Genomic DNA, 16,979 nt, shown 5'->3' on the forward strand with positions numbered 1-16,979 from the left:
GTTCTGACCCTCTCTTTGTTTTTGTAGACTTGTTAAGAATTCTTGTTTCTGTGTTTTGGGGGTTTCTTTAGTCTTTTAAAATTTTAAGTAATTCATAATGTTTAAAAATATTTTGATTATGTGTCTTTCTTCATTAAATTCCTTCACTGGCTTCCAACTGGAATCAGAATAAATTCTAAATCTTTGCAGGGTCTGTCATCGAGACCCTTGAGTGAGATGCTCAAACCTGGGCCTGACGCCTCTCACTAGCTTATTTCTGAACTGATTTTTCACAGTGGTAAAATGAGGATGATAATAGCAATTTCTTCAGAGGATTGCAGTAAATGAGACAAGAAAAATATTTTTATGTTTATATGGTTGTATGTTATAAACACACATCATAATATAAAAATTTATTTATATCAAAATACTTTGGGGCACACATTTATTATAAAAATATTAGATATACTTATATATCATATAATACAAATATATTTATATGGATTTATTATTATTATATAATTGAAAATAAAAGAAAAATTCTGGAGGCCATTCCATTCCCATCCCTCTCTTCCACCTTGTATGCAATATAAATCAATATATTCAAATTTATATTCGAATTTATATATTCGGCATATGTATATGCACACACATTATATATGTATATATATATGAATATGTGAATAAAATGGGAAAAAACCCACCAAATTTGACCCCAAAATTACTTCTAAGTTTTTCTAAGTGATTTTTTTCTAAGTGATTTTTATTTTTCTTTTAAAAGTTCTCTAAGGAATAAGTGTTACTTTTACTACTTTAGGATGAGAAAAATACAACAATGATTATTCTCCTTAAAATATTACTCTAACAAAGTTTCTAGCTCATGAGTGCATGCAGTAAACCCAGGGCCCATAAAAAATGAAGTGCCTCTTGGTCCCTGTTCCTATAGAGCCAGAACCTAGAGGTGGCCCATTGTTAATGGTATAAAATGTAGAGCAGGTAATAGTGCTTCCCAGGCACTACGATCAAAGAGATGTGTGACCTAAACAAACAAAGACAATATTATACCACAATGTGTTCTGGAAAAAGCTGGGTCAGAAAAGAAGCCTTGCCAGCACTTTCCCTACTAAGTGTCCATCTTAATATGATGCAAAAATAATTTAGAAAGCATTGTCAGGCTATTGCAAAGATAATGAAATGAGCGAGGTGAACTGGCCACAGAGTACAGGAGCCCATCATGTTATATCCAAACTCACGTCATCCTGGCCTTGGATTGGAATTTTTTTTGTACTGTCAGAAAATGCTATTGAATATGTAACAAAAGCCTTAAAAATCTTTATTCCTTTTGTAATCCTGATTCCTCAGTAATCCTATTTCTAGGAAATTATTCTAATAAAATAATCAGAGTTATACATGAAGATTTGCATTTTAAGATCATCCTAAATGTAATCAGAGACTGGTTAGATAAATTCTTGCCCATTCATATCATTAGATGCCTTACAGGTTTAAAAATCCATGCTGTAGAAGAAAAAATAAAGACATCAAGATGTACTTATAATATTATCAATGGAAAAGTCCATGTATACCTCAGAAATATGGTGTTTAAATATGAGGGAAAATATATATGCGTAAAATATTTGGTAGGAAGGACAGTAAGATTATTAGGCATTTATCTTTGTTTTTATTTTACTTTAATTTTTAAAAAATTGAAGTATAGTTGATTTACAATGTTGTGTTAATTTCTGCTGTATAGCAAAGTGATTCAGTAATACATATATATACATTCTTTTTTTAATATTCTTTTCCATTATGGTTTGTCATAGGATACTGAATATAGGTCTCTATGCTATACATAAATGCTTACATCTGTTAACCCAACCTCTGACTATATCCCTGCCCCAACCCCCTCCCCCTTGGCAACCACAGGTCTGTTTCTGTTTCATAGATAGGTTCATTTATGTCATATTTTAGATTCCACATATAAGTGATATCATATGGTATTTGTTGTTCTCTTTCTGACTTACTTCACTTAGCATGATAATCTCTAGTTGCATCCATGTTGCTGCAAATGGCATTATTTCATTCTTTTTTTTACAGCTGAGTAATATTCCATTGTATATATGTACCACATCTTCTTTATCCATTTCTCTGTCAATGGATATTTAGGTTGCTTCCATGTCTTGGCTATTGTGAATAGTGCTGCTATGAACATAGGGGTGCATGTATCTCTTTGGGTTAGAGTTTTGTCTAGATATATGCCCAAGAGTGGGATTGCTGGATCATATGGTAATTCTATTTTTAGTTTTCTGAGGAACCTCCATACTGTTTTCCATAGTGGCTTTACCAACTTACATTCCCACCAACAGTGTAGGAGGGTTCCCTTTTCTCCACACCCTTTTAGCATTTGTTATTCGTAGAGTTTTTAATGATCAGTGTGAGGTGATACCTCATTGTAGTTTTTTTTTTTTTTTCTCATTGTAGTTTTGATTTGCCTCTCTCTAATAATTAGCAATGTTGAGCATCTTTTCATGTGACTATTGCCCATTTGTCTTTCTTCTTTGGAGAAACATCTCTTTGGGTCTTCTGCCCATTTTTCGATTTGGTTGTCTTTTGTTGTTGATTTTATGAGCTGTTTATATATTTTGGAAATTAAGTCCTTGTTGGTTGCATCATTTGCAAACATTTTCTCCCATTCTGTAGGTTGTCTTTCCATTTTGTTTTTGGTTTCCTTTGCTGTGCAAAAGCTTGTAAGTTTGATTAGGTCCCATTTGTTAATTTTTGTTTTTATTTCTATTGCCTTGGGAGACTGACCTAAGAAAACATTGGTATGATTTACGTCAGAGAATGTTTTGATTAGGCATTTAATCTTTGGATGATAGAATTATAGGTAATTTTTATTCTCCTTTTTATCTTTCCTGTATTTTCTAAAAGGAATACAATAAGCATTGTTATCATTAGAAAGAAAATAATTGCAAGGGGAAAAAAAAAGAGATTCTGCTTTCATTTGATTCTTTGGTTGATTTTATTCTGTAAAATGATATTTTAGCAATGGTTAGAACTTTTTAGAAGATTTAAGGACACTGGACCTAATGGTTTTAAACAGGGCTGGACCCAGTTCTGATCCTTTCCAGTTTCATATACTGGAATAAAAGTAGTTCTTTAAATAGAGATTTTAATTTAAGTACATGTACATTTAAGGTAATAAAATGGTAAAGATTTACACTGTGCAAAGGGTATAGAATGTAAAGCAAGTCTCTTCCTGTCCACTCCCCAGGCCTCTAGTTCCTCTCCTCTCAGGCAACCACTGAAGTGACTTCCTGTGTATTTTCTTCAAAGATCTGTGAATACAAAATCTAGGCACTTTATGAGTTTGGTATGTCTCTTTCCAGAATTTCCTTATCTTTTATTTTCTGCTTTAATATATATGTCTGTAATCACTGAAAATCTAATTATGTTGTTTGAGTAGTTCTAAAAAGTAGATGTATGATTTTTAGTTATATTGCAACTTACTATTTTCACTGTCATAATAACATATCTTGAATATCAATCCATTTTAATTTCAGAAGTTGGAGTGCATTTTCTTAACTGCTGCATAATATTCTGTAGGATGACTATGCTTTAGTTAATTTAGCCATTCCTTTATTGGAGGACATTTGGGATGTTTCTAGTTGTTCAGGGTTATATATTGGGCTGTGGGGAGACTCCATGAACGAACCCTGTTGAGCACATGTGTGTTTCTGTGGAGTGTGATTTAAGGAATGAACTTGCTAGTTTGTTCCCTTGAACGTCCAGAGGTTTTGTTTGTTGAACTTTGAACGTATGCTTTTAGGTGCAGCCCAAATATTTAAGGTATCTTTCCTATATAAAAGTATTTTCATGATAATTGATTGCTTTTGCAGTGAATAATCTAGGCTCTGCAGCCTTTGTGAATCCAGTGTAAATTAAAATGTATCTTTCCAAGACACTGTCCCTCCAGTTTCCTAATCAAGAAAACTTGTCTAAACAATAATGTCAGCTCTAGATTAAAAGGGAGAAAAAAAGTTTTGCCCATAATTCCAATTCTAAGAAGGAAATAATCAGAGGTATGCACAGGATATATGAAAAAGCCTCTCAATGCAATATTATTTTTAATAGTAAAGAAACAGAAAATTGCTTAAAATAAATTTTGGTATCTCCACATGCTGGAAATCAAGAAATATTAAAAATATGCCAAAGAAGAATATTTATGGTAAGGGTAAATGTTCATTCTAAATATTAAGTGGGTATAAAAAAAAATACAGATGTACATGCTTGGATGTGCAACCTGATTCTAATTTTTATATAAATGTGTATTTGTGTGTATGTGATGTATGATAATGATAACCATGACCATGTTATAATTTATCATATTTTCAATTTTTACCAAAAAAAACACAAAAATACCCCAGTGTTCTGTAATCAGGATTGGGGGGAAATAATCAGGATTGTTTTTTTTTAAATACTGTTTTATTTTATTTTAATTAATTGATTAATTATTTTTATTTTTGGCTGCATTGGGTCTTCATTGCTGCGCATGGGCTTTCTCTAGTTGCAGCGAGCGAGGGCTACTCTTTGTTGCGGTGCGAGGGCTTCTCATTGTGGTGGCTTCTCTTGTTGCGGAGCATGGGCTGTAGGTGCACGGGCTTCAGTAGTTGTGGCACGAGGGCTCAGTAGTTGTGGCTCGTGGGCTCTAGAGTGCAGGCTCAGTAGTTGTGGTGCATGGGCTTAGTTGCTCCGCGGCATGTGAGATCTTCCCGGACCAGGACTTGAACCCGTGTCTCCTGTGTTGTTCAGGCAGATTCTTAACCACTGCACCACCAGGGAAGTCCCAGAAAAGGTGTTTTTAAAAAGAAAAACTAAAAGCTTCAAAGTCTTTTGGGCCACTTTTTAAAAATATTAAAGTTTACCTTAATGTTTCTATTTTAACATCAGAGGTACAAAATACACAGGTCCTGGTTCACTCCATCACCCCTCAAGTGATAGTCAGGATTTGTGGTTTCATCTGAGAATGTCAGTGAATGCAGGGAGCTTAAAAATTTAGGAGCCTTGTTTCAGGGAGGAAAGAGGTCCAAACAGGTTAAGGTTACTTGAGGTTAAAGAAAGTGCCCAGGGGCACAGAGTCTGTGGGAGCAAGCAAATGATGGAGCTGGACGAGAAGTTAAAGGTTTTCTAGTTCAAGGTTTGCAGATGGTAGCCCTGAGGTAAGGGAGCATCTGAGTAAGCCTTCAAGGAAGAGTTCTTCAACGTTGAAGAGGTGGAAAATCACTGCTTCCAAATGAATTTTCCAGTGAGGAAGTGGGAAAACCAGGAGGGTAAGAGAAGTGTTCAGGTCACATGCCCGGTGGTATCCGGCCCCACAGCCAAGGTCTTTCCTTCTTTCAGGTGAACACGCCTTTGTTCGTTAGTTGCTGGTCGTTACTCTAAAAGCATGATAGGTGTTGTATACTCACAACACTTCAGGAGATATTGCTCTTCTGATCCCACCTTACCGAGGAGGAATCTCACCCTCATAGGCCGTGAGCTGCCCAGGCCTGGGCCAGTGCCCCAGCTGGGTTCTGGTCCAGGTTCAATTGGACCCCGCAGCCCCAGACTCTGAACCACCGCACTGCCTGCCTCTCCGACAGTCAGCTGCAGGTGAGATTCCTGGCTTTGACAGTGGCCCTGTAGCCCGGCCCGGGGATCCAGGTCCCGGTCTTGTTCCTGTGATGTACCCGATACAAACCCTGCTCCAAGGGCTCGTGTACCATGAACATGGGCCTATCAGAGCAGGGGAGGTGAGGGAGAAATTGGCCAAGGTGACTCAAGGGGCTTGAGTGGGGAGAAACCCCAGATCTGGGGCTGCTTGCGTGAAGGTTGTCTGGGGTTTCCTGAAACACTGCACGCTCTTTTTTTTACCTGCTCAAACATGTAAGTATGTGAAAATACCCCATAATCTGATTTAGAGACTGTTTGTGTTGAAAGGCTGACCGAGTTCTCTTGGTTCCGTTTCCAGTCTTGGGTTCTTGACCAGCTGTGTGTGCCCGTCCTGAGGCCCTTGGGGGAGAGCACTGCATTGTGTCTTCCTGCCACCATTTCCATTAGACCACATGACTTCTCCCACCTCCAACCCTTCTAATCTGTCCTCCACACTTTATTTTATTTTTTTAATTTAATTTTTATTTTATATTGGAGTATAGTTGATTTACAGTGTTATGTTAGTTTCTGGTGTGAAGCAAAGTGATTCAGTTACACATCTACATATGTCCCCCACACTTTAAATGTTAATCCCTAATTGGATGACGTCACGCTCATGTTTACAATCCTTTCTTGGTTTCCCATTATATCCAGGAGAGAGCCTGACTCCCTTGACCCATCGTATGAGGCCCTTTATAACAGTTCCCGGCCACAGCTCCATCCCTTTGTCTCACCACTCCCTCTCCCAGACCCTTCGTGGTTACTTTCTTGAGCTCCCTTTGCCTGCCTGAACTGACTTGAACGTTCTTGCCTCCAACTTTTGCATAAATTATTTCCTTCAAAAATTGTCCTTCACCATCTCCTCCCCAAAGGTGACTTCCTTCCAGGAAGCCCTTCTCCCAGGCTGAGTTAAGGCTCTTTCCTCTGTATTTCTACTGTGCCCTGGTAACAACTCTCGGACCACTGGCTAGTTTGTAAATCTACCTTCCAAAACAGTAAGCTACTTGAGAGTGGGTACCTGTTTGTTCGTTTTTTTGTTTTTTTTTTCTTGCCTGTATCCACAGCATAATGTCTGGCATATAGTAGATGTAATAGCATTTGATGAAGGAACAAATCAGTAAGTGGTAGTTTTCTTGCTCATCTGAACATAACATTGTATTTTAACCTAGGTAACAACTACATTCTCCTAACGCTTGATCAGCATGAATTTCAACAGATGTCTCTATAATATTGGGGAACAGCTGGACAGTGAAGACCTGGCTGCCCTCAAGTTCCTGAGCCTGGACTACGTTCCACATAGGAAGCAGGAACCCATCAAGGATGCCTTGATGCTATTCCAGAGGCTCCAAGAAAAGAGAATGTTGGAGGAAAGCAACCTGTCCTTCTTGAAGGAGCTGCTTTTCCGAATGAATAGACTGGATCTGCTGCTCACCTACCTGGACACCAGTGAGGAGGAGATGGAGAGGGAGCTTCAGATGCCGGGCAGGGCCCAGATCTCTGCCTATAGGTGGGGAAAACCTCCACGGGATGGAACTGGGACGTGTGGGTTGAATGGACACATCTTTATGGGCAGGGCTGATGCTGTTTGTAGGCTGTCTGTGTGGTGTGACTTTGGAGGCTTTGGGAAGATGTCCCACCATGGTCAGATTAAGAAATTTAGAGGCTTTATGTAGAATTCAGAGAAAAACATGCTAAAACCATAAAATAAAATTTTCTTTCCAAGGTGAAACATCACCTATAGGTATGCCGAAATCCAAATAGACATTTTTTAAACGTTCTAACTCTCTCTCTCTGTTACATATCCGTTATCTTGATGCCTCTGCTTTGCTGATGCCCATACCATGCACTTCTTTGCCTATTATTGAATAAAGCATCGCTACTTCCCACCTGAGACCCCCTCCCACCTACATCTGGATGACTATGAAATTCTCAGTAGGGTTTTAGGCTTTTATTCCATACCTTAAGGCTTGTGTTACCAAGTTCTTCAGTGAGCTGTGTGTTGCCAGTCATTCTGGATTGGCCAGGCCGGACCCCCGCAATGAGTGCTTTCTTTTTTTATGGTATAAGATAACCATTTTTAATCTATGCCTGGCCATCTGGAAACCCCCATTGTAATAACCGATCATTGTAAGGTTAAACAGCTTCCACAATTTTACTTCATAAGCCATCCTGTAACGCCCAATGACTGCTTAATCCCTGTGACCCCAGATGCTGTCAGAACAGCAGTGGCTTGGGCTGTCTGTCCTGCCAAAGGCTTAACACAGTAGAGAAGTTAATTCCTTATAGTTCTGGAGGCTAGAAGCTGAAATTGAGGTGTCAACAGGAATGATTCCTTTATAGAGGCTCTGAGGGAGAATCTGTTTCATGATCCTCTCCTAGCTTCAGGTAGTTGCAGGCAATCCTTGGTGTTCCTTGTCTTACGGATGCATCCTTCAATCTCTGCCTCTTTCTTCACCTTGCCTTCTCCGCTGTGTATCTGTGTCTTAATTTCCCTCTTCTTTTAAAGACACCAACCATTGGATTAGGGCCACCCTAATCTACTATGACCTTATCTTGGCAAGATCACATCCACGAAGACCCTTTTCCCAAGTAAAGTCACTTTTACACGTTCCAAGTGGACGTGAAATTGGAAGGAGAGTGGGGAAGGATACTATTCAATACTGGGTAACTTTGGTTCAATAGAATTGTGAAGTCCTTGTAATGAATTTTTTTTCATTAAGGCATCAATTAATCATAAAAAACAACAGCTCCATAATTAGGAAAGCTAGAGGGTCTCATCTTGTGTCCCCTGTCTTGGTCTTTTGAAGGTTGCACTCCTGCCATGTGAGCAAGGCCAAGGCAACTTTCAGTGCAGACAATGACATGGGCCTCTCTGTTGGAGGGTTACGAGTGTCTAACAAGGGCAGGATCTGTCTGTTAAAATCTTCAGCATGTTAGCTTGGGAACAAAAGGGTCAGCACAAGTAAAATCTCCTGCTTGTTCATCATTGTTGAATATCAAGTAGGAAAAAAAAAATGCTAGTGTGGCCCTTTCCATTTATAAGATATTTAAAATTTCAAATTGTCATTGCTACCTATAAAATTAGTACCTTATAAACCATCCAGATTTATTTCTAGACAACGATGGTACAAGAAAGCCAGTAGGTTTCAGTAATGAGGAACGTAGAAAGGCAAAATACCTTGTGATAAAGTTAAAAGGGGAGGTAGCTTTTGATTGGACCCAATCTTGCTCAAACTGAGAAAGTTTTAAAGAAATACTTCTGGGTAGAGATTCCATGAGAAGAAGGATGAAGCAGGTGATAATACTGAGTAACTTCTGTTTCTACACTACAGTTGATCATTGAACAACATGGGGGTTAGGGGTGTGGACCCTCTGCACAAAAACCCGCTTATAACTTACAGTCGATCCTCTGTATCTTACGTTCCACATTTGTGGGCTCGACCAACTGCAGACTGTGTAGTACTGTATTACGTATTTATTGAAAAAAATCTTTACATAAGTGGACCCGCGCACTTCAAACCTGTGTTGCTCAAGGGTCAACCATGTTTTTATTTTTAGAATTTTAATTTTCTAATTTAATTTTGAAGTTAACATGTTTTTGTATTAAAGTTATTTTCCTTTGCACCATAATAGTAAAAGGTTTGCTGACTTATAAAACTTTCCTTTGTTCATTCAACAAGCATATCCCAAGAGCCTATCATAATTTAGGAAATAATAATGCCTGTCATGTTTGAACACTTAGTGTGTTGCCAAAGGTTGGTTTAAGTGCTTCAGGTAAACTTATTCAAGTAATCCTCAACACCTCCCAGAGGGGTAAATAGAGTATTATCTACAGTCTACAGATGAGGGGGAAAAAATGTGTAACATGTCTAAAGCCACACAGCTCATGGATGGTGGATCCAAGGTTCCAACACCAGGAGTCTGGGTCCCCTGCACTTAAACACTGTATCTCATGATTCTCTAGGATTATGGAAACCAAAAGGGCACTGATCCCATTCTCAGGGAACTTGGACAGCTTCATAAACAGACAGTTATGTGTGTTACTCTTCTGGCGATGCACAGGCAGGTACGGTGGGGTGAATACAGCCTTAAGGACAGTCAGGCAGTGCTTGAGCTGTTAGTGAATGAGTGGTTGTCTGCAGACGGACAAGGGGATAGGGGTGGGAGGAGGCCCAGCCTAACAGGGTGAGGGGCAGGGCAGCTGGGTGTGTTCGGAGAGGAGATGGCGGGACAGCAGTAAGGAGCATCCAGAGATGAGGAGGCAGGCTGGGCTCAGTTCACAAGAGCCCATACTCCAGAAGGAGGTGTTTGGCCTTCCTACTGAAGGTAGCGGCTGGGAGAACATTGACTAGTTTTAATTGAGGAATTCCATCTGATTTGCGTTTTGAAAAGCATGATATCCAAAATCAAAGCTTTTTTTCTTTTTTTTTTTTTTTAATTTATTTATGGCTGTGTAGGGTCTTCGTTTCTGTGCGAGGGCCTTCTCCAGTTGTGGCAAGCGGGGGCCACTCTTCATCGCGGTGCGCGGGCCTCTCACTATCGCGGCCTCTCTTGTTGCGGAGCACAGGCTCCAGACGCGCAGGCTCAGTAATTGTGGCTCACGGGCCCAGTTGCTCCGTGGCACGTGGGATCCTCCCAGACCAGGGCTCGAACCCGTGTCCCCCGCATTGGCAGGCAGACTCTCAACAACTGCGCCACCAGGGAAGCCCAAAGCTTTTTTTCTATTGCAACAAGATCTTGATTTTATAGCGAAGGACAAAGGAAAAACACAATTCATTTAACTGAAATTAACTGAAAGTCAAAGTTGGAGAACTTTAAATTCTGTTAAGAGTGGGATAGTTGGGCCTGAGCCATTTGTCTTCAGTGTCACTACACTAGCCTCTTTCCAAGGACTCAACTCATAAATCACGTCATTATCTGGCTTTGTTTTAAAGGGAGGCCGTAGGAATCAAGTCCACTGTGACTCCATATATCGGATGGGAAATCATTTAAGAAAATATTTCTAAAGTGTTTCTGTTTCCCACTGCAGGGTCATGCTTTTTCAGATTTCAGAAGATGTGAGGAAACAGGAATTGAAGGACTTCAAGTTTTTTTTGAGCCAGGAGATCGCCAAATGTAAGCTGGATGATGACATGGTAAGACCTGGTGTCTGACCGAGGTTTAGTCCTGAGGGTGAGTCAGCCAGTGGGGATTTCTGAGACTAAAGAGAGCACTTGTCAGTAAAAGCAACATGAGTTCTCACTTTTTAACTGGGGAGAAGAAGAATGCTGTCAGGCGTGAGTGCTGTAGATATGATGCCTCTGTATACTGTAAAGTGCTGCTCCCGTTAATTACCAGGAACAAGGCAGAGTGAGGAGCAAGGGGAGAAGGCTGGTGTGTAGGCACAGGCAATGTGGAGACCTTGCAGAGCCAGGAGAGATGGTGGTGGGCCTGAGATCGTTTCCCCACTTCTGCAGTCTCTGAAACAACCTGGGACCTGGAACTCTGTGTGTGTGTGTGTGTGTGTGTGTGTGTGTGTGTGTGTTGTGATGTAATGTTGTATGTGTGTGTGTGTGTTATGGGGACACTCAGCCTGGAGATGATCAGGTGGCAGAGGCAATGGAGGGTGTGAGGCAGTCCCCAGGGCTGTTGCCATAGGGACCAGGCTGTCGCATCTCAGCCATGCACTCGGGCTGCTTCACTGTCTTCACATAAAGGAGTCCACAGGCAGTTTCAGCACAGGGCCTGGGCCTGGGGACTAGGTGACATCTGATGTGACTTCTCCTGTGTCTTCTTATTTCTGTCTTTCTGGGCCAGAAATCATGAATTGCCTCCCTAATAATCTACTGATTGGCTTTATAAGATCAGGATGTCCTCTCAGGAGGGTTGGCTTGGGAAGCTAGGGTGGGTGCTTAGTTTGGAGAGAGTGGAAGTAAAAAAAAAGTTAATCTAAAAGCCAATATGGCTCCATCTAGTCTTCCAACTTGATTTCTCCTCCCTCTAGACCTTGCTTGATATCTTCATAGAGATGGAGAAGAGGGTCATCCTAGGGGAAAGAAACTTGGACACCCTGAAAAGAATCTGTGAGCAAATCAACAAAAGCTTGCTGAAGAAAATCAACGATTATGAAGAACTAAGCAGAGGTATAAATAACCTGAGAGCTGTGGATCAGCAAAATGTAGTCTTAAATGGACAGACTCCTGTATGTCACAGCAGTTTCTAATCAAACATGTGTGTGTTTCTTTTTAAATTCAGAGCAAAGAATGAGCCTTGAAAGAGGTCCAGATGAATTTTCAAATGGTAATACTTGCAGATATGTTTTTGAGGTTTATTTAGTTAATTTACTTCCTGATAGCCTCATTGCCGCCTCTCCACAACCTTCTACCACATCTGCATTTTTTTTTTAATTGAGGTAGAGTTGTTTTATAATGTTGTGTTAGTTTCAGTGAATTGAAGTAGAGTTCCCCATGCTATACAGCAGGTTCTCATTAGTTATCTATTTCCTACCTATTAGTGTATATATGTCAATCCCAATCTCCCAATTCATTCCACCCCGTTTCCCCTCTTGGTGTCCATACGTTTGTTCTCTATGTCTGTGTCTCTACTTCTGCCTTGCAAACCAGTTCATCTGTACCATTTTTTCTAGATTCCACATATGTGTGTTAAATATATGATATTTGTTTTTCTCTTTCTGACTTACTTCACTCAGTATGACAGTCTCTAGGTCCATCCATGTCTCTGCAAATGACCCAATTTCATTCCTTTTTTAGGCTGAGTAATTGTCCACTGTATATATGTACCACATCTTCTTTATCCCTTTGTCTGTTGATGGGCATTGATGTTGCTTCCATGACCTGGCTATCGTAAATACTGCTGCAATGAATATCGGGGTGCATGTGTCTTTTCTAAAAATAAATTTATTTTATTTATTTATTTATTTATTTTTGGCTGTGTTGGGTCTTTGTTGCTGCACATGGGCTTTCTCTAGCTGTGGCAAGTGGGGGCTACTCTTTGTTGCTGCATGCGGGCTTCTCATTGCGGTGGCTTCTCTTGTTGCAGAGCACAGCCTCTAGGTGCGCAGGCTTCAGTAGTTGAGGCTTGTGGGCTCTAGAGTGCAGGCTCAGTAGTTGTGGCACACAGGCTTAGTTGTTTTGCAGCACGTGGGATCATCCTGGACCAGGGCTCGAACCTGTGTCCCCTGCATTGTCAGGTGGATTCTTAACCACTGTGCCACCAGGGAAGTCCGCATGTGCCTTTTTGCATTAAGGCTTTCTCTGGGTATGTGCCCAGTAGTGGGATTGCTGGGTCATATGGTAATTCTATTTTTAGTTTTTTAAGGAACCTCCATACTGTTCTCCATAGTGACTGTATCAATTTACATTCCCACCAACAGTGCAAGAGGGTTCTCTTTTCTCCACACCCTCTCCAGCATTTATTGCTTGTAGATTTTTTGATGATGGCCACTCTGACAGGTGTGAGGTGATACCTCATTGTAGTTTTGATTTGCGTTTCTCTAATGATTAGTGATGTTGAGCATCCTTTCATGTGTTTGTTGGCAATCTGTATATCTTCTTTGGAGAAATGTTTATTTAGGTCTTCTGCCCATTTTCGGATTGGGTTGTTTGTTTTTTTGATATTGAGCTGCAGGAACTGCTTGCTTGTATATTTTGGAGATTGATCCTTTGTCAGTTGCTTCATTTGCAAATATTTTCTCCCATTCTGAGGGTTGTCTTTTCATCTTGTTTATGTTTTCCTTTGTTGTGCAGGAGCTTTTCAATTTCATTAGGTCCCGTTTGTTTATTTTTGTTTTTATTTCCGTTTCTCTAGGAGGTGGGTCAAAAAGGATCTTGCTGTAATTTATGTCATAGAGTGTTCTGCCTATGTTTTCCTCTAAGAGTTTTATAGTGTCTGGCCTTACATTTAGGTCTTTAATCAATTTTGAGTTTATTTTTGTGTATGGTGTTAGGGAGTGTTCTAATTTCATTCTTTTACAAGTAGCTGTCCAGTTTTCCCAGCATCACTTATTGAAGAGACTGTCTTTTCTCCATTGTATATCCTTGCCTCCTTTGTCATAGAGTAGTTGACCATAGGTGCGTGGGTTTATCTCTGGACTTTCTATCCTGTTCCAATGATCTATATTTCTGTTTTTGTGCCACTACCATGCTATCTTGATTACTATAGCTTTCTAGTATAGTCTGAAGTCAGGGAGTCTGATTCCTCCAGCTCCTTTTTTTTTTTTTTTCTCAAGATTGCTTTGGCTATTTGGGGTCTTTTGTGTCTCCATACAAATTTTAAGATTTTTTGTTCTAGTTCTGTGAAAAATACCACTGGCAATTTGATAGGGATTGCATTGAATCTGTAGATTGCTTTGGGTAGTATAGTCATTTTCGCAATATTGATTTTTCCAATCCAAGAACATGGTATATCTCTCCATCTGTTTGTGTCATCTTTGATTTCTTTCATCAGTGTCCTGTAGTTTTCTGAGTACAGGTCTTTTTCCTCCTTAGGTAGGTTTATTCATAGGTATTTTATTCTTTTTGTTGCAATGGTGAATGGGATTGTTTCCTTAATTTCTCTTTCTGATCTTTCATTGTTAGTGTATAGGAATGCAAGAGATTTCTGTGCATTAATTTTGTATCCTGCAACTTTACCAGATTCATTGATTAGCTCTAGTAGTTTTCTGGTGGCATCTTTAGGATTCTCTATGTATGGTATCATGTAATCTGCAAACAGTGACAGTTTTACTTCTTCTTTTCCAATTTGTATTCCTTTTATTTCCTTTTCTTCTCTGATTGCCATGGTTAGGACTTCCAAAACTATGTTGAATAATAGTGGTGAGAGTGGACATCCTTGTCTTGTTCCTTATCTTAGAGGAAATGTTTTCAGTTTTTCACCATTGAGAATGATGTTTGCTGTGCATTTGTCATATATGGCCTTTATTATGCTGAGGCAGGTTCCCTCTCTGCCCACTTTCTGGAGAGTTCTTTTAATCATAAATGGGTGTTGAATTTTGTCAGAAGCTTCTTCTGCATCTATTGAGATGATCATATGGTTTTTATTCTTCAATTTGTTAATATGGTGTATCACATTGATTGATTTGTGTATATTGAAGAATCCTTGCATCCCTGGGATCAGTCCCCCTTGATCATGGTGTATGATCCTTTTAATGTGTTGTTGGATTCTGTTTGCTAGTATTTTGTTGAGGATTTTTGCATCTACATTCATCAGTGATATTGGTCTGTAATTTTCTTTTTCTGTGATATCTTTGTCTGGTTTTGGCATCAGGGTGATAGTGGCCTCGTAGAATGAGTTTTGGAATGTTCCTTCCTCTGCAATTTTTTGGAAGAGTTTGAGAAGGATGGGTGTTAGCTCTTCTCTAAATGTTTGATAGAATTCACCTGTGAAGCCATCTGGTCCTGGACTTTTGTTTGTTGGAAGATTTTTAATCACAGTTTCAATTTCACTACTTGTGATTGGTCTGTTCATATTTTCTGCTTCTTCCTGGTTCAGTCTTGGAAGGTTATACCTTTCTAAGAATTTGTCCATTTCTTCCAGGTTGTCCATTTTATTGGCATTTAGTTGCTTGTAGTAGTCTCTTATGATGCTTTGTATTTCTGCAGTGTCTGTTCTGACTTCTTTTTCATTTCTAATTTTATTGATTTGAGTTCTCTCCCTCGTTTTCTTGATGAGACTGGCTAAAGGTTTATCAATTTTGTATATCTTCTCAAAGAACTAGCTTTTAGATTTATTGATCTTTGCTATTGTTTTCTTTGTTTCTATTTCATTTATTTCTGCTCTGATCTTTATAATTTCTTTCCTTCTACTAACTTCGGGGTTTTTTTGTTGTTGTTGTTCTTCTTCTTTCTCTAGTTCCTTCAGGTGTAAGGTTAGATTCTTTATTTGAGATTTTTCTTGTTTCTTGATGTAGGATTGTATTGCTATAAACTTCCCTCTTAGAACTGCTTTTGCTGCATCCCATAGGTTTTGGGCCGTCGTGTTTTTTTGTCATTTATCTCTAGGTATTTTTTGATTTCCTCTTTGATTTCTTCAGTGATCTCTTGGTTATTTAGTAGCATATTGTTTAGCCTCCATGTGTTTGTGTTTTTTATAGTTTTTTTCCTCTAATTGATTTCTAATTTCATAGCATTGTGGTTGGAAAAGATGCTTGATACGATTTCAATTTTCTTAAATTTACTAAGGCTTGATTTGTGACCCAAGATATGATCTATCCTGGAGAATGTTCCATGTGCACTTGAGAAGAAAGTGTAATCTGCTGTTTTCGGATGCAATGTCCTATAAATATCAATGAAATCTATCTGGTCTATTTTGTCATTTAAAACTTGTGTTTCCTCATTTATTTTCTGTCTGGATGATCTGTCCATTGGTGTAAGTGAGGTGTTAAAGTCCCCCACCTTTATTGTGTTACTGTCGATTTACCCCTTTTATAGCTGTTAGCATTTGCCTTATGTATTGAGGTGCTCCTATCTTGGGTGCATATATATTTATAATTGTTATATCTTCTTCCTGGATTGATCCCTTGATCACTATGCAGTTTCCTTCTTTGTGTCTTGTAACATTCTTTATTTTAAAGTCTATTTTATCTGTTATGAGTATTGCTACTCCAGCTTTCTTTTAATTTCCATTTGCATAGAATATCTCTTTCCATCCCTTCACTTTCAGTCTGTATGTGTCCCTAAGTCTGAAGTGGGTCTCTTGTAGACAGCATATATACAGGTCTTGTTTTTGTATCCATTCAGCAAGCCTGTGTCTTTTGGTTGGAGCATTTAATCCATTCACATTTAAGGTAATTATCAATATGTACGTTCCTATTACCATTTTCTTAGTTGTTTTGAGTTTGTTTTTGTAGGTCTTTTTCTTCTCTTTTGTTTCCCGCTTAGAGAAGTTCCTTTGGTATTTGTTGTAGAGCTGGTTTTGTGGTGCTAAATTCTCTTAGATTTTGCTTGTCTGTAAACCTTTTGATTTTTCCGTCAAATCTGAATGAGATCCTTGCTGAGTAGAGTAATCTTGGCTGTAGCTTGTTCCCTTTCATCACTTTAAATATATTGGGCCCTCCCTTCTTGCCTGTGCAGTTTCTGCTGAAAAATCAGCTCATAACCTAATGGGGATTCCCTTGTATGTTATTTGTTGCTCTTCCCTTGCTGCTTTTAATATTTTTTCTTTTTTTTTTTTTAAGATTTATTTTTTAATTTTAATTTTTATTTTTGGCTGTGTCGGCTCTTAGTTGTGGCACACAGGATCTTTGTTGAGGCATGCAGAATCTTTTGTTGCAGTGTGCAGACTCTTCGTTGTGGTGTGTGGGCTTCTCTCTAGTT

At 39.2% G+C, this 16,979-nt stretch overlaps 1 protein-coding gene across 5 annotated transcripts in view; it reads left to right on the forward strand.

Annotated features, from left to right (window-relative positions):
* The window catches only part of CASP8 (caspase 8), a 50,230-nt gene that overhangs the window by 22,738 nt on the left and 10,513 nt on the right, over positions 1-16,979 (forward strand). For 3 of the 5 annotated variants that reach the window (XM_036857015.1, XM_036857012.1, XM_036857013.1), the window contains 4 exons: positions 6,837-7,174; positions 10,697-10,802; positions 11,651-11,789; positions 11,902-11,946. In XM_036857015.1, the coding sequence (XP_036712910.1) occupies positions 6,870-7,174; positions 10,697-10,802; positions 11,651-11,789; positions 11,902-11,946 (595 nt within the window). In that variant the 5' untranslated portion in view covers positions 6,837-6,869. Of the gene's footprint in view, positions 1-5,452; positions 5,629-6,836; positions 7,175-10,696; positions 10,803-11,650; positions 11,790-11,901; positions 11,947-16,979 lie in introns of those variants that run through there. The other 2 variants (XM_036857014.1, XM_036857017.1) reach the window with 2 other exon arrangements.

This window comes from Balaenoptera musculus, chromosome 7, assembly GCF_009873245.2.
Source record: "Balaenoptera musculus isolate JJ_BM4_2016_0621 chromosome 7, mBalMus1.pri.v3, whole genome shotgun sequence".
In the NCBI taxonomy this organism is placed as follows: Eukaryota; Metazoa; Chordata; class Mammalia; order Artiodactyla; family Balaenopteridae; genus Balaenoptera; species Balaenoptera musculus.